This window comes from Aythya marila (genome assembly GCF_965140915.1).
Source record: "Aythya marila genome assembly, chromosome: 2".
Taxonomy (NCBI): Eukaryota; Metazoa; Chordata; class Aves; order Anseriformes; family Anatidae; genus Aythya; species Aythya marila.
In genome coordinates, this window is record NC_139043.1 from 124,139,147 (window position 1) to 124,166,050 (window position 26,904).

The following is a 26,904-nucleotide window of genomic DNA, read 5'->3' on the forward strand; positions in this document are numbered from 1 at the left end:
GCCATATGGCATTTTATTTTAAGAATGATAAACCTATTTGTTAACTGATTTAGCTATCCCAAGAGAAATTAAGGGATCCAGTGCTTAATTAATTTGCAGTATATACTAAAATCACCTCAGAATGCAGAATAAATTCAAAGAGAATTGATTTTCAGTTTACTACAAAGGACTCCTCTAATCTTAATAGTGCAACTGGCATTCTTGAAAAAAAAAAAAGAAGACTCAAAAGATATTACTAGTGATTAATAACCTCATTTTCAACTACATGGTGAAAATCGAATTTCCTCACTGCTGACTCAGCAAACTACTCACAGGTGAATCTTTTAATCAATTTACTCACACATTTGGCTTTAAATTAACAGTATTTTCAGATAGTTGGAACATCAGCTCACACCCTTCACAAAGTTCGATAAAGCTTCATGAAGGTTACAGGGTTAGGCATGACTTGTTTGGAGAGTGGTTATTAATTGTCTGTTAAGACAATGCAAATTAGAGGATAAAGCTCTACTTTATGAATACCTCTGCTTCAGAGAGAAATGTTCCTGCAGTTGCACCTAGCATAACACCTGTACAGAGGCAGAGCTGGACATTCCTATTACCACCTGCTTGCTGTCTCTACTGTCTTTGTGGAGCTGTGGAGTCTGGCTGGGCTCTGAGCAGTAATGCCAAAACCATTTTATTCCCTTGTACAACTACTCCAATTCACAACAGTGCTATTGGGAACAATGGAGGATGGGGTCCCTAAAGTGCCTTTCCACCTACAGACAATGCAGGATATAACCTTGTAGATAACAGCAACTGCATAAACACACAGCATTATTCTATAGAACACAATCACCATGTAATAGAGTGATAATATACCCTTCTTCTGAGGCTACAATCTCCTAGGGCTATCACTGCTCACACTTTTAAATAGTCTTATACAAAAGACAAGATGAATGAAAATTAAAATAGATACTACGGATGTTGATGTTAGGTTACAAAAGCAAACAGCAACAATGACACTGAGTGGCAGGTGTTTGGCACATCTTAAGACCTGTCTCACTGTAAATCTGATTTCTGACAAATATTTGAGAATCAGAAATCAAAATTGAACAGAACATGAAACAATATACTTGTTTAAAATAAATATTACTTCCCCCCCCCCCAAAAAAAAAAAATACACACACACAAAAAAAAAAAAAACAAGTTTAGAAAAAGATCATGCAACATTAACTTAAAAAAAAAGTTTCAAGAAGTTTAAAATGATTTCCAGTACTGCAGATGTCTGTTCCATTGATGTAATATTACTTAAAACAAACATTTTACATGCTTTCTCAGCCATTTCACTGTTTTTACATGATCCACCCAAATATCTAACTGCTGTCTGGAACAATGGTTTGGAATACTTCCAGATTACTAAGCTTTCTAAATGTTAAAATAACTAATATGCAGCATATGATGAATAAAAAGATAGTGAGCACAGTATAGCAAATGCTCCTAAAGTACTGACTTTACTGTAATGCTGATGTTAAATTAATAATAGTACTTCTACACTTATGCAACACCTTTCAGCTAAAGACTTCAAAGTGCTTTATAAGCAATAATTAATTTAAATCATACATTGGCTCTGAGAGCAGATATTATATTACCATCATTGATTATATCTGGAAACAAAGTAATGTAATATTGCAGACATTACATTAATATAGTTGCAAGCTATTAAGATTTTATGTTCAGGGCCTATGTTTCACGGAGCTTCTTAGAAACTTGCTTTAAAAAGCCAATAAAACTTGCTCTCTTTTAAAACTTCTACCAGGCATGTGTTTACTGTAATTCATTATCTACTTGTAATGTATTATTGAGGATTTTTTTTTTTTTTAATATCATGCCTTTGTTGTCTGCTTACTTCAACTCTGTTGAATTCTGTAAGGATGTATATGTAACAGCTTAGTTACTGTGGTAATGACGTTATCAAAAGACAAGAAGTATGACATCAACAGAGAAATTAATGTTAGACCAAAAGAACTCTTCAGAAATTATGATAATTACTCTTCAAACAAGCACTTTAATAAAAACAAACAAACAAACAAAAAACAACAAAACACAGGACAAAGAAATACTGCAATGCAAGAAAGCGTTAGAGCATAGGAAAGGAACATAGAGGAACTATACTACTATTTAGACCAACAACATTGCACCTTCTGCTGGACATAACTTAGAGGTACATTTATGAAACATGTTAAAATAATTTTCATTTATATTATTTAAACCTGTGGGCAAATGTGTTACAAAAATATGCAGGCTAGTTATGCAATGTAATTGTTAACATTTGAAAAACATGTCTTACTCATCCTTGGCAGTAATTATTAGCAGTGTCTTATCTCCTATAGTCTCTGAAAATCCCAAACCAAAGACCTGTCTCACTAAAGAATAAGTTTTTTCTTCCATCATCTACTTTTGCTGCCACAACTGCAAAACAGTTTATACTCCAAGGCAAACATAAGATGCAAAATGGCTTATCCTTTATGAGTTTTTCCCTTAGACTGTATATCTGTGCTCTGATTCCACTTCTTTTTCTAGTAGGAGCAGAAGAGGCAGCCTTCACAAGATCTGTTGGAGTCATGCTATTTTTACCCCTAATCCCTTCTCCATAGGGTCTCTCAGCCAGAGAGGACAGGAGGACCTTTCTACAAAAGGATCCCCCACCATTTGGACCTTCAGTCCAGAGTTCATGGAAAACAAAGCTAACTCACCAGAGGACTTGGTGCATGGGGAATGGAGTGGGAAGGGAGAACTGCTGACAATATCACTGCAAGAGCCTGAATGTAGTAAGACTCTGCAAAAATGGAATTTGCTGGACACGTGGACAGTGTTGAGTTACCCCATAGGAGTGGACAAATTAAGAAAAGTTCTCTGGTGACAGTGTTGCCTGCAGACTCATAAGCTACACCACCACACCGGCGTCCAATTTTCAATTTTCTATTTCTGTCAGGAAGACTATAAAACATTAAAAGCTAAGATTTTGATTTTGCCATTCAACTCCAAAAGATGACCTACAAAATCAGGTTTCTTTTATTTAATACACAGCTAATTTTCTCTTTTCTACTTGATCAGCACCGTAGGGATACTCTTCGTCTGCCTTTGCTCAATGACTTATTTCAAGGTCACTCAGTGGCTTTTCATGTTTCAAGGACACTTAGTGTACTTGGTCAAAAACGCAGCTTTATTCTTTCTTAGAGAACCACAGCTTTCTCCCTGGGCTCATATCTGTCCTACAGGAAAGCTATACTTGATGGTGTGTCAGAAGCCTGGTCAGCTGCTGTATGGTTTCCCCTGACAGTCCTGTAAAGCACATGCTCTTCCTTACACTACAACCAATAGTATGGGGCACAAGCATGAAGGAGTACTTCCATGTCTTATGTAATGATGCCAAGTGAGTGACGATATAAATCAGTATATAATGTACTCATAAATTAAGTTTAAAACCCTTATATTTGAAATAACCCAACGCTTTGTGAAAAAAAGATTGTTCATGGAGATCATCAGTATTTTTTTGGAACTGAATAAAAAACTCAATCAATAACCACCAAACAGCTTTCCTTTAGATTATGCTACCTTTATTCACATTGAGTAGTCTTCCCATATTGCGCTGCTGAAAATAAATGGCAAAAATTTATAGTAAAGTATTAAGCAAGAAAAGTTAGACCCAAATTCAACCCTGACTTCACTATTATTTAAGTTAAAGTGGACAAAATCTGAAGAGGCATGGAGGACTTCCACATGCAACAATTCCTCCAAAGAACTGGCAGGTTCTCAACTTATCTTAGAATTTGGTCCATTACAAATACACTGAGAGCAAAAACGATAATTTTCAAAAACAACTAGTTCAATAACAAGACTGAAAAATATAAATATTATCATAAAAAGTAATTACCTTCTATACTCCACTCATTATAAAAGCCTATTTATATACTAGAATATTTTCAATTTTTATTACCTCAGCAGGAACTCAGAAAACATCAATCAAACAATTGAGTAGGCAAACAGTATGGCCATTATGTTCTCAGTAATAGTCTACACACAATCTTGGCTGGAAAAACCAAGATGCAATCATTATCTACTTACCACAGCTATCTGTGGTATTTCTAAGTCACCAGCTACTGCAATATTCAGACATGAAAAAATGTTTTGTCATTACACAATGCCCTTCAATCAAACAATCTTGTCTATGTGACCTTAAACAAACCAACGTTATGTAAAGTCACTCATTAAAATATTACATTGTTTAACCTTAAAATAACCATGGCACTGAAGTAAATACTATTTAGTTCTTCAAGAAGTCAGGTCTTGGTATCCTTAATTTTGATGGAGAGTTTTCTGTATAGCCAAAAATGAAATTGTAGTATCACATGAGACTTAAATATGTTTTATGTAAAAGCTGGTGTTAACTCATGTGAGGAAAGTCCTTTGAAATCTTCCACAGCTTTACTTCTACTTGGGAACATAAAATTGTGGTAAACATAAGACTTATGGCTTGTAATGGGGAATTTTTACAGGAAATTCTATTACATATTCTAATAGACACAGGCAAAACATCTACAACATTATTTTTACATAAAAAAATCTTAATCATAAGGTTCCAACAATGTATCAGTGTATCAGGCAAGCTTCAATTAAGATGAATCAGGTTCTGAAAAGAACTGATATAAATGCAGAATAAAGGACAGTATTCTTTCAGTAAAGAGGATCAGCAATTTTGGAGCAGAACCAAATCAAACTAGTGAACTGACACATCAAGGTGCTTGTAAAAACAGCAAGAAAATGATCTTTGAGGGCATAAAGCAATTAGGAGAGTGCCTAAGTGCAAGCAGAGAGTGACCTGTGCAGGCAAGACTATTCATTAACAGATTAAGAAGGGAATGAGAATTGTGATGATGAAAACGAAGGCATGACCTGCATGTAGAAGAGATGAAAGAATGAGAAAGTCTAAGAGACAAGGATAGAGAGGTTGCTGAAGCTAAGAAGGTCAAGGGGGACATCAACAAGCACAGCATAGGTATGAATGAAGATGAAATCAGAGGAGGAAAAAGCGGTGGGGGAGTGGAAGTCATAGCGGTAAGATGTTTAATGTAAGGCAAGAGGATGAAGGAGAGAATGGAGAATTACGTCTTGCTTCTGACAGCAGTAAAGCCTCAGTTCAATTGATTCAGTTCTTCAAGGACATCCTAGACTGATGGAGACGTAGCTGGCGGGTTCCAGGTGAGAAAAAGGATGGAGGTGGGAAATAGAGAAAAGACTAAGTGTTTAGAGAAACACAATATTGAGGTTAATTGTGGGATACTGCTCAGTTTGCTTGGCTGAACAGAGAAGCCTAATGCAGGTCATTTTCAGAAGTAGACTCTTAAATTAACAGTTAACATCAAAAAAAGTTCTGTGGTGCTATTTCACATGCAGATTTTTTCAAAGGAATAGACAAGCAACCTTGAACAAATGTAATTCATACAGAAAATTCAGGGAACTAGGAAAAGCAAAAGCTGAATTTCTCTGAAGTGATCTCTACCCACAGAGCCAGTTATCTACTGTCACGGTGGCTGTTCCCTCTTATACATTTATACATTAAGAGCTTAATGGTTAAGCAGTCTCCAAGAAAGCTAAGGCTTGGGTTCTTTCCCAGCCTGAGGGCATTCAAGCCACAACCCTCACAGCCCAAGAGTACTTATGCATTTCTTACTTATGCACAATTCATACTATTCAAGAACCAGGCAACAGGTTGCTTACAACATTTTTTTTCTTTTAACCTACGTCTAAAATATGAAGAACATAGTATGTGTAGACCACCCACAAAACACCAGAACACATAACCGTACCATCACTTACAAATGCCTTAATCAATAGACAGACTGTAATGTCACGATTCCTTTAGCTCATGCTTTCTCTGCGGAATTTTTGCACTTTGACAACATTTGATTCTTGCTTCTCTGTCTGCAAATCATAATGATATTAGACGCATCTCCACAAGAAGACTGCTGTTATCCACATTGCTCTGTACCTTGTGAGTGGTCTCTTTCTAGTGAAGAAGGAAACTGAATTCAAGTCTCCCAACTTTCTGGGTGTATGTTTAAAACTCTAGGTATGCTACAAATACACATCATAATCTATACTCAGCAAAGATGGCTTCACATCTGAAGATACAAAATTTTCATTCCTTTTATTACCTAACAAAGCATCTCAAGACGAGGGATATGAAAAAATGGAGGAGGATCAATTGCAGTTATTGTCTTGCACACCTAAGTTGTGCCCTAATCCCATACTACATAAAAACATGCTAATTTGGATCTTTCAAGAAACAGCAGTACTTAGCAGTGAGTGAAAATGCACACAATGCACTGCAAGTCATCTCTGAAATACCCTAGAAGGAAATAAATATTTCAGCAAAATATAACTCAGACAAATTCCAATAAAAAACATCTGAAGTACTATACAAACCTTTACTCCCAAACTTTTGGCTTCAGTTACTGTTTATGGAAATACAGAGGTATTAAATTAGCTACTGGAAGGCTTCACCAAAATCCCTAGTTGAAAAATAAACTTACAGAGGACTATTAAATGAAGTCTTTATAAAATCACCAAGTGTCAGAAATATGTAGTTCACACAAATTTTATTTCCTCTAAAGTAAAGATGTATTCATATGTTAAAGCTGATAAATTGATTATTTATTTTGCATTTATTCCTCCCCCCAAAAAAGGATGAAGATGTTTCAAAATACAAATTTGAATAAAACCATACAATTAGGGCTTACAGAAAGACCATATAAGGACAAATGCTGAAATTCCTCATTACAGATTTAAGAAACTCTTCTGAATATCTACTTGCTTTTTTTCTCATAGCCTGTTTTCTACTGAGAACAATTACATGAGATCAAGTATCTTTGTTCCTTAGGAGATCATCTGTTCCTGCTGCTCATTTACCATCTGAAATCATAGTCATCTGTTGGTAACAATCTAATCATCTTCACAGTAACTAATTGTGATGTCACAAACAAATGATTATGATTTCAGGTGGTGAACAAACAGCAGGAGCAGATGTACTCTGAAGAACAAAAATTGTAAAGTCACGCAGGAATCCCTAGTAATAAAATGTTAGGCAAGAAAAACAAAGAGCCTGTCCTTTTCAGAGAGGTAATGACTTTTATGAATGTAATTTTTTTTATCATTAGTTTTTAAAAATTTACTTTGTGACCCCCAAAACTGCTGGAAATAAAGGGAAACCAGTCTATGAAAAATAGGGTGGGGCAACAGAGACTATGAGAGTCATTTTTTCCTTTTAGAAATATAAAATATAAAAACACTCAAAACACTTATTTCTTTTAATTTAAAAAATTTTTGTTCTTCATTTTTAAACATTTTACTCTCGTCTACAGCTTCTCCCAGAACATGTAGTGTATGATATTCATGATTACCCCTATCCAGAGAAATAAAACCAAAAGCTGAATGTTCCCAAGAGAACAGAATTTGCATTAGGACTGTTTATTTGCTTCACATCTTGTTTTTGCTGATACTTGCTTAAGACAAAGCCTGAGAAATAAACGAACATCCTGTTGACAGTAGGTATCTCCTATATGGGCTGCAAACGTCTGGGTTGTGCCCAGAGAATGTTGTCTTTAATGTCACTTCCAGAAGCAACAGGGAAAAAACTCACTCATCACTCTTGTTATTCCACGTGTGAAAAATGTCTAAGATATCCCAAACCAAGAAACAAATAGCTTCTTGTTTCCAGTCATCCTTAAGATTATGAAAGAGGAAAGGTAAAGAAGCAAATCAATGAGAAGAAGCTTTGCCAATGAGTGGGAGGAACAGAAGTGAGGTTTGCTGCAATGGTAGCTGCAAAAGTACATAACAGAGGGGAATGGGAAAAATTAGTTTTCAAGGACATTTAACAGGGAATACTACAAATGCTTCCAGTGAGTATGTAGGAGGATACAGACTGAAGGGTATTTCTAAGCAAAAACTACGTAGTAAGAGCACAATGGAATCTGTTCTGCAGATTACTAAAATATATAATTTTTGTTTCTGTCATACTGAAACTTCACTTTACTATTCCAGTTTGTATTTCACACAGTTTCAGATGAAAATATAGTGCAGAATGAACACAAAGAAAGAGTATCTGCCTGCCAAGGGGAACCAATGAATAATATGTTTTCCTAACAGGACACAATAGTTTTCCTGGAATAAAATTACTGGAAATCTGAATAAGAGATGCCAAATGGTAGATATAACAATCTTAGAGCCTACCTTAGGTTTTCAACACCACTGAAAGCTATGTTTTAGCATTACAACAAATGTAAAATGTATATTTCTCTCATAACCAAGGAAATAGAATTGAGGAAGCTGTTCCATTTGTCTTGCATAAAATGCCCTATAATAATGCCGACTCTGCTAGAGTAGATACATACAGTATATACACCTACCAATAATTGTTGTTCTTAAATATAAATTTGCATATTCATACTTGAAAGAATGCAACATTTTTGATCTTAAACAGGGGAGCTTCTTTGGAGCCGCCTCAAAAAAAAGACGTGCTTCACAGGTACAGAAGAGTTCACGCATGCAGGTGATCACTTCTTAAATGCAAAAGAACATACTTCACACTAACTCAGTTCTAGTTAGTCAACTAGCTCTTAAGTTGGACTCTGAGGCTGAGGGGAAGATCAGTGGGTGTATACAGGGAAATCTCTCACTAATTCTAGTTCTTCTTCAGGGTTTCTAGTGCATTTCCTTTGTGGAAAACTAGCAAATAATATTCTACCAGAAGAAGAGTAGGCAAAGTGCTCGCATGTAAATGTATACTTGAAGACAGCTTCCCTACCAAATACTAGCAGGAAATTCCAACATTGACTATGCCTATGGAAAGCAGGTGACAAATGTCAAGTGAATACTATCTCCAAATGTTGCAATCCTTTGTCCTCAGTCATGTCCTGAAAAAAATGCCTCTTCATAGAGCCATTCAATAGGAAGCTATCAACTGAACTTACTGGTTCCCTAAGTAACATACAAAAGTGTTCAATGCATTTTCTACCCAGGAGTATGTGGTTCCTTCCTGTACGCTGCTGTATATTCAGAATGGTGTGATACTCGTATATTGAAAGATCTACAGTACAAAAGATACTACAGTGATTTTCTATGTATAAGAATACCTTAATAGAGTGCCAACTGATGCAGCAGATTCATAAATCTATCATCAAGGCCATTTTAATTTACAAATATTAAGAGTGTCTTCTATTAGAAACTAAAAAAAGAAGGCCTATTAGCAAGTTCTTCAGCCAGGGGTGATACCACAATAACACTTAGAAAGAAAAATGCATTTCTATGTCTTCCACAAATCCTAGAGGAGACTATAAAGCGAAGAAAGATCAGTCTGTCCTCTATGTAACTATAACATATTCAAATCTCCTCAAATGCTATTGTTATAGCTAAGCTGTAGGTTTTAAAGAAAATACTCTAGAATCAGAAAGGCTCTTGAGTTTTAAAAAAATCAGTTAAAAAAAAAATTATATGCCTGTTTATAGCATTCAGGGTTCAAATATTTCCTATTTTGCAAAAGGATAGCCCAGGCCCTCTGAAAGCAAAAATGATACACTTTAATCAGTTGATTATCATTCATGATAGACTGGGAAAAAAAAAATAAGGATTCAAGGGATTAAGCATTGTGCTCTCTGAACAGCACTGTCAGAAACGCTCAGTGGCTACTATCATGTTAGCTATGTATCATTTGATTTCCAATTTACTTGGATATCACTAGAATGGAAACAAGAGCTTCTAGAAATGTCTTCCACGAAGCAAAACAGACTGTAAATTTGTTCCTGTACTATGGAACATGGTGGCTGCAAAAAGTTCTGTGAACAGGTCCATCTGTGAAAAAAGAGTCCCATGATTACCACAGGTTTAAAATACAAATAATTGATACAATTTTCTGTTGAATGAGTGTGCTTTTGCTCTCCTGGATTTGGATTTACACATGTGACCACCAAAGTATTTTTGCCAGGTTAAACTAGGGAAAGACATCATTTTTCCTTCTTGGTATAGTAGATGGTCACACTGTCATCAGTACATATCTTTGCTACAAGACACTGGAAGGATAGCAGAGAAAAGCTTGAGATCTTATTCTGCTGTCCTGAACTGTAACATGTTAACATTTGAAGACGTTAACATTTGCAGATGTTTCACAGACCGTGTCCTTAGGGATTCCGACAATGCAAACAGCAATAATCTAGAAGTACTGATGGGGACTGAAGATAGGGCTGGAAGGAAGCAATTAATAATAAGTCTTAGATCCTGAAAAATCCTTCCTTTAAGTGAAACACAATGGCATATGCTGAATCCAAGATAATTTCAAATACTGGCAACCTTTTGTGTAAGTTGAACCACAAATTACTTCCCAACTCCTCCATAGTTCCAGCCACTGAGAAGACTTCATATATAATGGAACACAACTGAATCCCCTTAAAAACTCGATTTTGGACCAAGTCATTCGGATGCAAATTGGCAAAAAAGACAGCTAACACGTGTCCATCTATAATACAATCCATAGTTGAGGGAGATAAGAATTTGTACTCTTAAGAAGTTCAAAGCTCAAAACTGTTCTAGAGAAGAATATAGGACTCGTGGAAGAGTGAAGAAAGTGCTATTTATATTATCTCTACCACACTACAGTAAGTCCAAAGCCAGGAAAAAAATCTAGCAGAATCGCATAGGCTTGTTGTACTAATAGAATCATAGAACGGCTTGGGTTGGAAGGAACCTCAAAGATCATCTAGTTTCAACCCCTCTGCTTGGGCATGGATGCCAACCACTAGATCAAGCTGCCCAGGGTCTTGTCCAACCTTGTCTTGAACACCTCCAGGGACGGGGCATCCACAGCTTCTCTGGGCAACCTGTTCCAGCACCTCACCACTGTCTGAGTGAAGAATTTCCTCCTAACAACTCATCTAAACCTCCCCTCTTTTAGTTTAAAACCATTCCCCCTTGTCCTGTCACTGTCTGCCCAAGCAAAAAGTTGCTCTTCATTTTTTTATAAGCCCCCTTTAAGTATTGAAAGGCCACAATGAGGTCTCCACCAACAAGTCTTCTTTTCTTCAGGCTGAACATCCCCAGCTCTTTCAGACTTTCTCCATAGGAGAGGTGCTCCAGCCCTCCGATCATCTTTGCAGACACATCTTTCTTGTGCTGGGGGCCCCTGACCTGGATGCAGCACTCCAGGTGATGCCTCACAACGGCAGAGCAGAGTGGATAAAATCCCCTCCCTCAACCTGTTGGCCAATCCTCTGTTGATGCAGTCCAGGCAAGTTGTCCTTCTAGTCTGCAAGCAGACACTGCTGGCTCATGTCAAGCTTTTCATCCACCAGAACCCCCCAGTCCTTCTCTGCAGGGCTGCTTTCAATGAGTTCTTCTCCCAGTCTGTACACGTCTGGGATTGCTCCGATCCAGGTGCAGCACTTGTACTTAGACTTGTTGAACGTCATTAGGTTCACATGGGCCCACTTTTCTAGGCTCCTTTGGTGGCTTCTCTTCCTTCTGCTGGATTGACTGCACCACTCAGCTTGTTCTCATTCAAAAACTTGCTGAGGGTGCACTCAATGTCTATGTCACTGATAAAGTTATTAAACACTACTGGTCCCAAGACAGACCCCTGAGGGACACCACTGCCCTTCACCTGGACATAGAGCCATTGACTACCACTCTCTGGGTGTGGCCTTCAAGCCAATTCCTTATCCACTGAACAGTTCACCCTTCAAATCAATCTCTCTCCAATCTGGAGATCAGGATGTTGTATGGGACCGTGCCAAAGGCCTTACAGACGTTTGGGTAGATGATGATAGTTGGTCTTCCCTTGTCAACTGATGCAGCCACTCCATCACAGAAGGCCACTAGATCGGTCAGGCAATTCATTAACTACTGCAGTGAAACTGAAGTTGTTCTTCATAAACAAGGCCTCACAGGCCTCTGGGTCTAAAGAAAGAGCTCAGAGAAGAGAAGTTACCAGGAGCGGATGGAGATCACAGTCAATGATTCCTAGAGAAATTTTCAAGCTATAATTGGTCACCAGACCAGATGGGATGTGTCTCAGGGTGTAGAGTGAACCAACTTAAGTTCTTTTGAGACCACTCTGTCACTTTTGAAAAGTCATGGAGATTAGGGGAAGTCTCCAATGACTGAAGAAAGGCATTATCATAGAATCATAGAATAGAATTATCAGCCACTTTAGAGAGTTATATAGAAGCAGAACTGGAGATGATTATCAAACAAACAGGACATGTTCCAGCTGGATAAAAGTGAAAAACAAGAATAAAAATAAATTTTAAAAAGATCAGTGTGAGTATAATTAAGCACTGGAACAGGATGCCCAGAGAAGCTATGAAATCTCCATCCCTGGAAAACAGGAAAAAGACACAAGCAACCTTGTCTGAACTCAGTACTGGCTCTGCAGTTTAGAAAACTTGTAAAAATCCCTTTAAACCTGAAGGATTTGATGATTTAATAACACCAGTCTTGATTTTGTTAAAATAGTAAATAATAATAAAAAGAGGGGTAAATAAGAATCTTCTTGTTCCTGCACTCACACAGAGGATGCTCAAGAGTTAATTAATTTAATTGCAAATTTATAGAAAACATTTTATTTGCCTTGAATAATCTAAATCCTACAGAAACAAAAATAAGCAGGAATAAATAAAGATTTAGAAAGTGATACTTACTGTTACTTGTTGGCTCAGGAAACCCAACATTCTGGCCGTTCCAACTCTTGTTTTCTCCAAGCTGAAACAGGTAGAAAAAGACAAATAAGTAAACATCAAACAACTCCTTAAACAGAACATTCAAAATTACAAATTTGATTGAAAGACTCTAAAAAAGGGTGACTTGGGATTACCACATCTGCTTACACATATTTGCTAACATATCTTAATTTTGGTCTAAAATAGGTTATTTGAGGAATGTACCCTTCAAGAATAAACATTAACAACTATTGCCTAACACTAAAATATAAATGTTTCCCCAAAGATTAGGCTCAACACAGCATGTTACCAAATCAGACTTAAAATCAAATATTTTAAGTAGTTCTCAACTGCAAATATACACAGATGACAGAGAAATTACATTCTAAAACAAGAAGATCCTAATATCTGCCTATGAAAGAATGCATAAACACTACAAAGTACTTTGGGTGTAATTTTAAAATATTTACTTGCTGGGAATCCATTTAGTTACTGAAGTAGAAGCAAAATTGACTCTTGCAATTATCCATTATTTTAATATCTAGATATTTTGAGGAAGTTATTTTTTGTTATGTTTAATGCTCAGTATTATGCTGACACAGAAAAGGGAAGCAATTAACATGGAAGATCAGAATAAGGCCATTCCTAAAGTCTACACAGTAAGTAAGGTACCCATGTTCTAGATTTATGTGTAAATGCAGAGAAACAAGTCCACTTTTTCTCATGAACTATGAACTATTGACAGGCATCTCAATTAATGTGATGCAGATGATCCTTTTCAGATTTCCTTGGGATTTATCACACAAACAGAAAATCTTGCAGCAACGCAGCCTATACACCATTAAAAAGTCATCATCATTTGCTCCGGAAGAGGGGGCTGATGGGGTTAATTGTTGAGTGGAGGAGATGTGAAGGAGAGAGCCAGTAGTCCGAAATCTGACAGCAGCCTGTCCCTAGGACAGAACCCATCTGGTTTGCCAACCAGGACAGAGTACAGTGTTGCTGTCCTGTCCTTGTCCTTCTATGTCTTCTACCTCTGAAAACAGGTCCATGGTTCTGTTACATCTCAGAGGTTAAGGCTGCATAAATTACTATTCTGTTATAAGGCAGACTACTAGATGATATGTTTTCCCTGGGGAAAAAGGAGGGAAGAGCACACTATGCAAACCAACTATTCCAAAGATTGTTTCCCTGCTTTTCTTCATCATGTACATACCAATACGCTTACAGCATAGGCAATGTGCAATAAAAAGGGAGATATCTAATAGAAAAGAGAGGATAGGTCTTAGAGTTGCCTCTCAAACCGGTCACCCAATTCCACAAACTTTATATGAACAAAGAAAGTTATGTGAAATTAATGAACCACATAATAAGTATATCCATGGAAAACATCACAAAGACAGTTCTTCAAATGAATATACAACCTGAAATCTGTAAATATATTTGAACTTACAGCTGTCTGTTACAACAGCATGGTTTTAGTATGAATCCAGAAGAAAATGATTGAAAAATCTGCCAAGTGCACTATTACAGTATGAGAAAAACTTTTCCAGCTCTCCTCTCATTCCTCTCTTTTTGTTGTTTATTAGCATCATCATGATGGGGGATTTATCAAGAATTCAATTATCGGTAAACTATCTTTGGTTATGCTGTGTCAAATGGATGCAATATACCCTGGTTTTCTTCTAAGATAATAAAGGGGGCAAGGAGAAATTAAAAAGTGAAAACATGAAAAATGAAAACACTACAACTCTTCACTCTCATCCATAGAACTAAAATTCTGGTAGCTGCGAAAAATCTCCCATGGCACTTTGAAATTGCTCTCCTCAGTGCTCTACACATACACTACTGATTTATTCCAGCCAGGTACAGGATTACCTCAGAAAAGAGCAGAGCCTTTTTTTTTTTTTTTTTTTTTTTTTACATTACCTGGAATACCTGTGCTGCCATGGGCACCATGCATGACTCTTGCAACACTCTGAGGTCTTCACTGGAAGAATGAATACTGCAGCATTTTATACATCAGGGGTTGTGGAAGAAAGAACATTGACTTTGTGTTTTTTTTTTTTTTTTTTTTTTGTTGTTGTTGTTGTTGTTGTTTGTTTGTTTGTTTTTTGTTTGTTTGTTTGTTTTAAGGAAGGAGGAAGGGGATGAAAGGACTCGGTGGGTAGGGGGTTAGGAGGAGAAGTTTCCTGTTGTTTTTTTTAAACATCAAAAACAACAGAAGTGACAATTCCCCATTTAGACACCAACTTGATACGTCTGCCTAACCTGCACTGGGCCCCATTTGGGATGCAAATCTTCTAATGACAGAACTTTATGGTGCAATTTATATGGAAGAAATTTTACAATGGTCAAATTGGTAGAGATTTAACTGCTATTTTCCTTCTCCTCCAGCACCAGACATATTTTAGCTGAGAAGACTATCTGAGCAGATTTGACCTAACCAAGTCCCAGCTACTGCAGACTCTTGAAGCAAGGATGCTACCAATTTTCAATACTGAATTAAGGCACCCCTCAGATCACTCAGAATACATTTCATTCATACTGTGTACAGATATTCAACCGCATATTTGTCAAATGAAATAAACCCTGACACTCCAAATTTAATCAATAAAATTTCCAATTTATTCTGGAAAAAGAAAAAAAAAAAAAGGTTTTCTTGCATTAACTCTTTGTTTCACGGATCCATTGCATTCTGATCTGGTAATAAAAACCCCAAATCCAGATGGTACTTCAATCTCTCCTGCTGTGTGATAAGCTGTCTGCTAAGTTTGAGAACTAAAATCTACACAAACTAACTTGTTTATTGGCTTTACATGTTCATTCTGTTGTATAGAGAAGATCACTCCAGATGTTCTAAAAGTATTTATGCTCTTAAACTCTACAAAGCTATGAAAGTGTGTTTTATTATCTTGAATATTCCCATTTCATAAAATTTGAGTAGTTCACCTTTTGTGTGTACAGTATCATATTTGCTTATTTTGTTCAGAATAACATTAAACCACGATGCTTTATCAATTCTAAGATACCTTCTTCTATCTTACTACTTCAAGTATGTAATTATACCTGCTTTGTTTTGTTGTGTTTTTAAAGGCAACGCACTTGTAAGCAATAGGTTAATGAATGTAAGAAAACAAAGCAGCAGCAGCAGGCCTTCTTAACCACTCAACAGTGCTATATACAGATTTATCATGTGGTCCCAATAAAAGCCCAGCAGAACATTCTGTTGACCTGAGTCAACAGTTGGCTGGTGCAGTCACAGCAAACATTTAAGCTGTGATCAAAATATACACATGCAGTGACTTTGGGTGTATGTATCACAGAAGCTGTCCGGAGTCCACAGCTTAGCCAAATACCTTGCTCTGATCTTTTCAGGACACAAAAACCAAAGCCTTAACATCCCATTTTGCTTACAAAACCTTTCATCAATAAAGTCAAGATGGGCCAGAAGCCTGATCTGCACATCACTAATACAGAAACATATACCTGTAACACATGTGAATTTAAAATATAATCCCTTCTCCAGAAAAACACTGACATGCATTTTCTTTCTCAGCCATCAAATCTGAAAGCATTTTCTATAACGTTTTTATTGCATATTCAGTGAAAAAACAAACAGCTATGACTATTTCAGATATGAAAATTAATAAAATCATTTGGTTCTCACCTTTTCTGTCTGGTCTTGAAGAGGGGTAGAGGCTTTGTAACCCAGCTGTAGCAACATTGCTTCTGCTGCATTTCTTTTAGCTATTTTCTTGTTTGGGCCTGTCCCAGTAGTAATCTCATTGCCTACTTTTACCTTAAAAAGAAAATATTGATCATGATCATAATAAATGCAAGACCCTTTAATATCACCATGCGATAATCTTGCTGATCTACCAACAACCATCAGCTCTTCTGATGCAGAAGCAATCTGGAAAAAGTCAGAATAGTGCAAAAAGTGGACTACAATACTGCTTCCCAAAGATGAGCTTGCTTAAATTTTTCAGAAAGTCCCCAACCTCATACCAAAGACCTACATTTTTATATATCTGTGGTGTGCATACAGAACTCCCTCTTTTCAGCCAGTTTCTGTGTCAACCCTGTTCTCCCTTAATTTTGCTCCCCCCTCTTTCTTAATGTGGAATGTGCTACAGGATCTGGACTTCCTCTTCCTTGAGGGAGTGCTTGTTCCCCAGCATCATCAGGAGAGTATCGAGAACAATGGAGAGACAAACAATGACCTGGAAATATAAAAGAGAGGCTTCTATAGAAATATGAAAACCATATTCGCATTCCTCCCACTTCATTGCACTGCAAGAAACACAGAGGTGGGAGCTGTTTTCTTTTCCTGCCCTTACACCTGACAAGATTTTATCAAAATGGTCTTTGGAAAGAAGAATCTTCATTGGACCTCTGAGCTGTACTGCCCAAAGGATTTCCAACAAGATGCTTTACATAAAACAAGAAGAAGTTAAAACTTCAAAATAAACACAAATTATAGGCAACGAATATCCAGAAAGAGGCAGTCCTTGAGGTATGAGCACTATCACTGCTATTAATTTGTGCAATATTTATAGTCTTTTAATTATTATATTTCAATTTGTCCATTAAGCCATTTTATTTGCCAAATTATCTCTAAAAATAGCTTATGATCCCAAAACCAAGTTACAAAGTAAGCCCAAGGTAAAATAAAATTAATAAAATACCCAAGGCAATCTGAATAAAAGAAACCTTAGAGGTCAATGAGCTGAAACATTCTGGAAAAAGCTTAAAAAAATATGAAAAACAGGCACACGATTGTTAAATAAATAATATATGATTCAATCATTTATGTTATTCAATAAGTAATCATTTTCCTTAAATTATCATGTATATATTTTCCTGAAACCTTTATTTTTTTCTTTATTCAAATACCTATTAACTCAAAATAGAAAGAAGGGGTTGTAAATAAATAATAATGATCATGAATATCCCTTTGGAATACATATATAATTAAACAAAAAGATTCAACTACATAAAACAGAAATATTAATAACCTTGAAATAAACCCCTTAACTTCTATGCAGTTTTACAATCACAATTAGAAAATAGCCACTCTGCTACAAGTTTATATGCAATAAAATTGAGGGACTTTAATGGGACAAGACAAAATGATAATTTATAACATAGCTCACAATAAATCAATGTGCTGCTATTTCTCAGACCTGTAAAACTGGTTTAGCTATTATTATAACCTCTATCAAGGATTAAAGGTCTGACTACAAAGAGAAAGAGCTTTCTGAAATTAACTTTGGGAACAGAACACCAACTAATGTCATCAGAGGTTTTCTTCTGTTTATCTAGTGGTCAGGACAAGTAATTGGATCCATTTCATCACATCTAAACTTGCTCTTTGTGTGACAGATAAAAATGAACATATTATCTCTGGATATTTTACTTCCACATTCAATTAAATTAAATGAAAACATTGTTTAAGTAGTTTATACAAAGGCTTTTTATTCTGATAAGGTTTTTTGCATGTCATAATGAATCCACTGAGACTTCCTGAAGGCAGGAGAAAGAGAGGGATGATCTTTGTGTGAAAATATTAGAAAAGGGTAAAAATTGGGCTACAGTGAAAAGCAACTGATCTATGGAATTTCTTTGATTTTTTCTTTCACAAGCCTTCTCAGATTGGGGAATCCTCTGTGTATTCACTGCTTTTAAGATTCCATTTTGATTCAAACCAAGTATTTTACCACTACTGAGAATCCTTCAGTGGAAAACCAAATTCTCAGCCCATCTTTCCAATGCATACAGATCAGATACAGATCTCTCACTGGAGGGTCCAAGCATGTGAAAAGGGATGGTCTATGGCAAGATCACTCTTTTTCAAATAATTTCAGATAGCACAAAAACATGGAAATCCAAGTTATATTCATAAATCTGAACCTGAACAAAAGGAACACGATTATATATATTATATATATATTATATATATATAATATATATATATATATTATTATTTTTATTTTTAATTTATTTTTTTGGAGAGAAAATAAATTGTCAAGAAAGACCACTGAGATCCAAGGAAATGATTGCTAGCCTGTCTAGATAGATATGAAGGAAGGATTTAAAGACTTAAGTTTTTTGTTTTTTTTTTTTGATTTCTGGAGAAGAAGGTGCTTGAAAAGCATATTCTGATTGTGATCAGAACTTAAATTTCGGTGTTGTTTGTGGTCAACAAGTCAAAACATGCTCAGGTTTGCTGTTCTGGATTGTCCTGTCACAAAATTACCTCAGTGAAAACATAAGAAAGAAGAATCCTTTCCCGTTCCTTATTTTTCTTAACCTGCTGTTGTGCTATCTAACACAATATATCATGGCTACATCAAATCTTTGAAAATGTTTCTGATTAAAAAAAAAAAAAAAAGAAAAGAAACATTAGTGCATTAGTGATCTACAGTTTGTGTATTATGTACAAATTCTTTAACTTAAGAGGCTAAAATGTGTGATGGAAGGCTGTTTTTGTTGCATTTGAAATAGGAACAAAAGCAACAAACAGATGAAAATCTGAAAGGAGTTCTTAGAAGATTTACAGTGCTACTTTTTAAACCCAAAATGTTTGGTAACATGTAGCATATTCTCCATATTTCAGAGTATTTGTTTGTAGTGCAATACTCCATTCAACAACTGCAAAATTTTCTAAAAGACAAGTGAAAGTAAGTAAATCATTTACAAAGTGTAACATTAGGGATAAAATCAGAAACAATTAGGTGAAATAAAAATAATAGCATAAAAATGTAAAACCACTGCAAGGAAAACTTCCAGAGGGCAAATTATCTAATTGCTATTCATTTCACCAAAAGAAAGAAGGCAGTTCAAACTGCTACTGTGTTTCACACTTCTGTTGTATAAATAACCATAAATCAAAGAGATAAACACAGAGGGATAAGCTTTATATTATGCCACCATTTTTCTTGTGTTTGAACATGACATAGCAAAGGCACTATCTGTAACACAACAGCAGATGATACCTGCATAACAAACTCTCGACGGCGAGGCATTCCTCTCTCTGAAAGAAGAACATATTCTGGCTCCTTCTCCTTTTTGGCCTGTTGGATCTGAGCCAGACGACTAATGGGATTCATTCCTTGACCATATTCTGGTCCAGTCTAAAACAGGTTTAAGAGAAAGAACCATAATTTCATTGTGCATTAGTATTGTAGATCTGTACAACTGTTGTGCTACCTCTTCTCTAATAGAAAATAGAGAAATAATAATAGAATATAATAATAGAGAATAGAGAAAATAATAATTTTCTCTAATAGCGAAAAAAACGATACATTTTATACCATCTTTTGATCATGAGACAGACAGGAGAATTCCTCAATCTCAAAACCATGGCACATAATATGCACCTACTGCCTGCCACTGCTGCAGGTAGTGGGCATAGCTGTCATTGGTAAGCTACTGATGCCTTCATCTATCTATTTACTACAGAGATGGATAAAAATAAACGCATTCATCAATTATATTTCATTGTCCTATTTCTATGACTCATCCCTCTAGCCCTTAAAAATAGGTTGCCACAATACTGAAACATGCAGTAATATTAAGAGGTGGATTTATATGGGGACAAAAAAGATTTGCCATATAACAAACTGCATTTCTCTCAGCCTTCCATCTCTGCAGTCCTATCTTCCATCCTACAATGCAACCAAAAGCTTAGGGATATGGTTTAGTGGGGACTGTTAGTGTTAGGTCAGAGGTTGGACTCGATGATCTTGAGGTCTCTTCCAACCTAGAAATTCTGTGATTCTGTAAAGGTGAAGAAAGCTTACTCTGTTTGCATGCTATAGGAATTCAGCCTCAAATGCTTTTAGGCAGTGAAGATAGAGAAGAGAAAGAGAGGAATATCTCCAATGACTAGAAATGTTGCACACTGTGAGCCACCCACAAAGTATTACAGACAATAAACCTCAAAGTAATGTATCAAAATGCATTGCTAATGGGAGAACTGATCTGATGGTAGAAAACAAAAGATCTGAGAAACTGGTCTGTCCAAGATTACAAAGACAGGTGAAAAACTACAGTCCTTGCAAACTGTTTGTATTAGTTCTAAAATCCTTTTAGTACGTTATTATTCTTAATGCTCTGTCAAAACAAACAGCTATGAAAATATTGTTGGTAGAAGGAAAAGAGAAGAAATTAAGATTCAAACACATTTATCTGTGGTTATATTTAGTATATTTATATGCCACAACACAAGAGAAGTACTTACAAATATAAATGGCATTTGAATGCAAAATTGTCTTTATGTTATTGCAATATTTCCTCTTTCTGAAGGTATTTGCAGTATAAGAGAAGATGTAAATTAATGCGTATTTGAGGTTCTCAAATAATAGCAAACAAGTGGTCAAGAACCTAAAGAGATGATCAGCAATTGAAGGCAAAGACCGGAGAGGGATATTATATTAAGAAAGCTGTGCAGCAAATCCTTCCTAGTGTAACTGCTGAAGTCATTAGAGAAGATGTAGGTGAAAGAATGAAGACAATGTCATGCACAAGGGCAGCTGTGTGGGCAAGGAGCCAGGTGCAGACAAAGGGAAAGCAGGCTAAATAAAGTGTAGGCCATAAGATATAGCCTCATAAATATATATATATAGAAGTAAAAAGAAGTTATTGTCACTTTTTTTTTGATGCTCAAAGCACGTACAGGTTAAATTAAAAGAAACAGACACAATAAAAGCATTTCAGGAGTCCGGATATTCAAAAAATAAAAACTTCCTACGTATTTGGGTTATTTTGACTATTAATGTCTGTTTCTAAGACGACCAACTTTGGATAATTCAGTTTAAGACTGTAATGGTAAATGGTTTATAGTAAACTGAGAAGTTTTTACATTATTACACCCTTAGCATCTTTCATTTAAAATGAGACAAGCAGAGAAAATCACTCTTTTCAGATCTTGCAGCTTTCAGATCCTTGAAGCTGAAATGATGTTGATGGTTTTGCATGTAATAACATTTTATGATGATTTTTTCCTAGAAGTTTTTTGAGAATTATATCCTCTGAATATCAGTAGGAGCCAGGTATCTAATTACCCTAGATTTTCAGGAGAAATCATTTGTTCTGTTTTGAAGGCAAATGAAAAGTGAAAGATGATGGAGTACTTTGTACACTTTCCAAGTCCAGTTTTGCTATCTCCAAAGTATTTGCTTACTCTAGATGGCTGTTCCTGCACTCAGCATACTCAGTATACAGATACTGTATACAGCATACAGTATACAGCAGTCACTCATTTCTTATATTTATTTTCACAATCCATCTATGCAATACTCAATGAGGACTGAGTTCAAGCCATATTTCATACTCACACTGTGTTGGTGCAATGCTGCCTAGCCTAATATAACACAAGCTGTGGACATAGCTGTGCATTTCATCAAAACCTGTGCATCATTCCCATTGTTTTCTAATTCAGAAAAATTAAAAAGCTTTTTTTCCTCTCAGGAAAAGAGATGAAATTTAGGTCCTACAGCTATATTCCAAGGTACAGGGTTTGGACATGAAAGTTTCCTGATATTTCCTGCAGTTCTAGTCTTGAGGTTGCATATTATGAAGCAGAAGTAACTGTGTAACACTAGACAAAAAGTGACCAACTCTCCACCAACATCTACACCAATCTGTCATGAGTTTGAATGGTTAGGTATACATTACATGATATTATTTTGTATAGCTGTAAATGACTATCCAACATGCCAGACAATAGAAAGCCACGTACAAAAAGTTTAATTGCTGCCTCACAGAATAACACTTCCTAAAATAAAATGCAATGGAGAAGATTTTGACCATTTGCAAAAGCATCTTCATCTGGACTGAGGAGATGACAAGTTAATCCGATTAGCTGTACAATGCTGAGACTAGACAGTGATGCTTCATAAATATATGGACACTATGTGGCTGCTTTTGTCAGGTCAAGTGAAAGATTAATTAGCTCAGATGGTTCTTTGTTTCTATATGAATTCAGGATGAATACACAAACCAGGGCTAGTCACTGCAGATTGACTGAATTCTAGAAGTGGTAATAAATCTACTGCCACCAAGAGTAAAAGCATCATTTAAGAAACTTGAGCTCAGAAGAATTCAAAGCTTCTGAACAAAGCCTCATCAGTGCAGCAAGAGGCATATTAACATCCTCTGAGACAGCATATATTTTAATGGAGAGATGTTTCAAGGTCCACAAGTCCTCTGTGGGCTGGTCTGCAATTTTATTTTTTTTGAGCTGAAGAACAAATACTAACCTTAATACAGCCACATGAAACAAAGAAATTATTTTCCTTCAGAGCTTGACAAGTGACACACAAGGCTGAGATGTGAACAAACTCTTGTGTTTTGCTTTTTTTTTTTCCCTAAATGTTTCAAGAACTACAACTGATTGAAGCTGAGCTCAGAAAACTCCCAAATCCAGCTCCATGAGAGGAGGAAGCTGGACTGTGCAACATTTTCCCAGATAACTACTATTTCATATTCTTCAAACTGAGGAGGGGAGAAAGAGAAGGGAGAAATCATATATTCCAATAAGGCCTCTCAAAGAAGATGATGCTTAAAATCTACACGACTGTACAGAGCTGCTCGGAGGGTTCTATCCTCTACTACATTTGAACAAACTTCTGCTGATGTCAGTGATGTGAGCTGGGTTCTTAAGGGACAGCACCTTACAAGCCATTATGTCAGATAATTTCACAGCGCTGTAAGAATTTTTTAAAAAATACAGGTGTATTAGCACAAGCAGGTAACTATATTGACAGAAAATAGCAAGCAAGTCTTTACTGGCTTTAAATCTGAGTAACTGCTACTTTCTAAGCAAATATTCTTAGCTCTGACAGGGGCAGACACATACCTTTAATATTGTTTTTGGACGTTTTTTAAAGTAAAGTTTTGGCTTTTCAATAACAGGAAGAGGAGGAAGCTTCTTTAGTTCTTGTAGGACAGACATTGCAGCACGTTTCTTGGAGAGTTTCTTACTGTTCCCTTCTCCTTCTGCAGTGAATTCACCTACTGTAACTCGTGTAACAAAGCTCTTCATGTGAGGAGGTCCACTTTCTTTAATCACCTTTTAAACAAAAATAAATGGAGACAAATCACCCTATAAGAACATAACAATGTTTATATCTCTGCAATGTACTTACTACCAGTGCATTCTTTCTGGTAACTGAAGGCAACTGAATAGGTTTTCATAAAATCTGGACAAGTGTTAATTGCAGTACCAGGTTTGAGGATAGAAAATTAACACTGATTAGATAGCGCAAATTTAACTATCATATTCAGTGCTTCACAGAAAATACAGTAGACCTACATTTTCAAAATGTTTTATACATCAGTAACACAGTACATGGCAATAACAGATATTTAAACCAAGGCTACTGTTTTCTCCTTGCAAGGTGCTTCACATACTGAAGAATTTTAATTCATGAAGGTCCACTAGGCTTTGCTATAGTCCATACAACCTATCCATACAACATATTCAAAACTATGTTTATATGACATCACTTTAATCTGTTCATTATTTTTTTTGTTATCATTGAAATCTAGGTTGTTCATGCATGGTCCCAAACTTCCATCTTACAGGCCTGTATTTTTTATTAGGATATTTTATGTCCCAGCTGCAAACAGCGTTGCCTGCTCTCAACTCTTACCTTGCCACATAGCTCAGACAGATACCATGCACATTTGCAAGGCTGCCGTAGCATCGTCTCCACAACTCTCAGCTGCCCCTCCCAACAGTACAGGAAAGAAAAATCAAGAGAACCACCACAACTCACAAAAAAAAACAATCAGTTTTGAAATCTTTCATTCATTCATCCCTTTCTAAACATAACAAGGATGAAAGACAGTGAGAAAACCCATTTGAAGTACTCATCCTCTACTAAAAGTTGCAATAATATGAAAAAAATAAAACTGAGATGTTCTGAATGGTGCACCCTCCACTACATTTTTTCTGTTTTCACTTTTGCACACATGCAAGTCTCCTTTGAGGCGGTTATACTTTTAGAATGTAGTTACCCAACAAATCACAGTACTGCACGTGCTAAGATAACCATATATTCATGTATGCAACATTTATTGGTCTGGATAATGTCTATCAGGAATTAGAGACTTCATCTGGGAAAAGGTTCAGCTACTTTGTTTGATGGGCGGAAACAGCTACCTAATTTAATCTTTGTTGCATGTAATGTTTATAAGGAGAGATTAGAGCATCTGACAGGCACCTCGTTTCGTTGTCTTCAAAATCAATACAAATGCATACTTTTTCAGGAGGTGCAGCAACATCAAATCATTCATTGAAAAAGTGTAATTCTTGAGCAGAAGGAAATGGACGTAAAGGTGCTAGGGCCTTCTTGGTGCAATAACTGTTTTTTTAATGGGTTGAAACCTTCAACCTTAATATTATTACAACATGTTTTGTATTAAAGTTCTTTTTATCAAGGTCACGTCCCTTGCATTATTTAGTTTTGCTGTTATACTGTAATGAGGTCTCTTTAGGCTTGTATTTCTTTTTTAAGCTCTCTTTTGTGGCAATTTCACCCAGCAAATACAATTATCAGAGCATATATCAATAAAAAGACACAAAATGAAAATTAACAGACAACTTTGTCCGCATTTTCCCAGAACAAGACGGCATCTGTGCCAGCATGGGATTTTTACGTTGCAGTCTGGGAGTGTTCCCACTCTAAGATTCAAGGTAATAATTTCAGAAGTGTTTTCAAGATTACCTCACTTGAAAGTTGCCCACTAGCATTTCGCCACATGAGAAGGCGGCTGTGCTTTTGTGGCAGCTTCAGCCAGGGGATGCTGCACAGCCCGCACCAGAGCTGTGATGAGCCCAGTGCCAGGATTTCCCACCTGCAGGCACACGAGGGCTTTGTACCTGTGCTAAATGCCTTCAGCACGCTGCTTCCCTCTTTGTCCTAAAGGTGTAACCTTAATCAGTTGGTGCACAGGGCTACCCAAGTATTACAACACGTTGGCTGTAAAAAAGCAGGGCTGAATTAACATCACTAGGGTCCTTAATCTTTTTGTGGTCTTACTAATACCAGTATATAGGTGTTTCTACTTATATGCAATACAGTGCATTAATAAAATATACAACAATGCGTATACTGACCAGATGAAAAAGGACAAAATAACTTGCTTAAGAAACATAATTGCTGGGTTCCTTAAATATTACTTTTATATAAGTTTTCTCATATATATAAATGCATGCAAATATATATATGAAAAAGAATTTTAATACAAAACCCAACTGTATTTTCATATACATTAAAACATATATATGAAAATATATTTCTTAATATAAAACTAATGTATGTCGGCATGATTTTCATCTTTTAAACTTTTAGGTATGTGACACAAGGTAAATAATAGGCTGGAAAACATTCAAAACTGTTTCTTTGTTAGTGAGTACAAGAAAAAAAGAAAAGTCTGTATTGTCAAAGGAATGAACCTCATAGGATTTGGATAGGATCTGGATCCAGCTAAACATCCAAAATTGGTAATTTAGCAAAAAAAATATTTACCTAACAACATTTTTGGTTAAGCCCAGATTTTAGATCTTTTTATTCCATATGATTTCAAACAGTTGTTCTATAAGCCTTGGCACACAAAACACTTAAAAGAAATTCAGCCTTTGCTATCCAAGAACACTATATGCATTAGTACATTAAACCATTTCCTCAGTTGAAAGATATGACCTATGGATCAAATCATGGCTAATTTAAAGTTGAGAATTTGATTAAGGGTGACAGTTCAATACACTTTTCTTTTCTGTTCCACTGATTTAAAGAATAACTCTAGCAAGAGAAAACACATGGGGCCAAAACACATCTAAGGTCAAGTTACATCAAGAGTGAATTTGGCTCAATTTAATGAATCATGCTGACAAATGAAAAACAGCAGTATGATTTCAATGAAAGAGCAATGCTGCTTCAATTATTAATGAGGCTACAGGTAGAAAATTCAAAAGACAGTGACAAGATTAAACAGACATTAAAAAAATAACAGAAAAGACAAAGAATGGGTCAACAAAAACATGTCACCTACATCCACGGTTATTTAGAAAATATCAATGTATCTCCATGTGCTTGTGTGGGCTGACATGCCAGATTTTCCCAGTTTAAACTAAAAAATC

General features: G+C 36.0%; 1 protein-coding gene across 3 annotated transcripts in view; it reads right to left on the reverse strand.

Annotated features, from left to right (window-relative positions):
• STAU2 (staufen double-stranded RNA binding protein 2) overlaps window positions 1-26,904 on the reverse strand; it is a 166,523-nt gene that overhangs the window by 81,388 nt on the left and 58,231 nt on the right. For all 3 annotated transcript variants that reach the window (XM_082752258.1, XM_082752257.1, XM_082752259.1), the window contains exons 8-11: window positions 23,617-23,829; window positions 19,751-19,888; window positions 16,420-16,551; window positions 12,732-12,792 (exon numbers count right to left, since the gene is read on the reverse strand). In XM_082752258.1, the coding sequence (XP_082608384.1) occupies window positions 12,732-12,792; window positions 16,420-16,551; window positions 19,751-19,888; window positions 23,617-23,829 (544 nt within the window). The remainder of the gene's footprint in view (window positions 1-12,731; window positions 12,793-16,419; window positions 16,552-19,750; window positions 19,889-23,616; window positions 23,830-26,904) is intronic.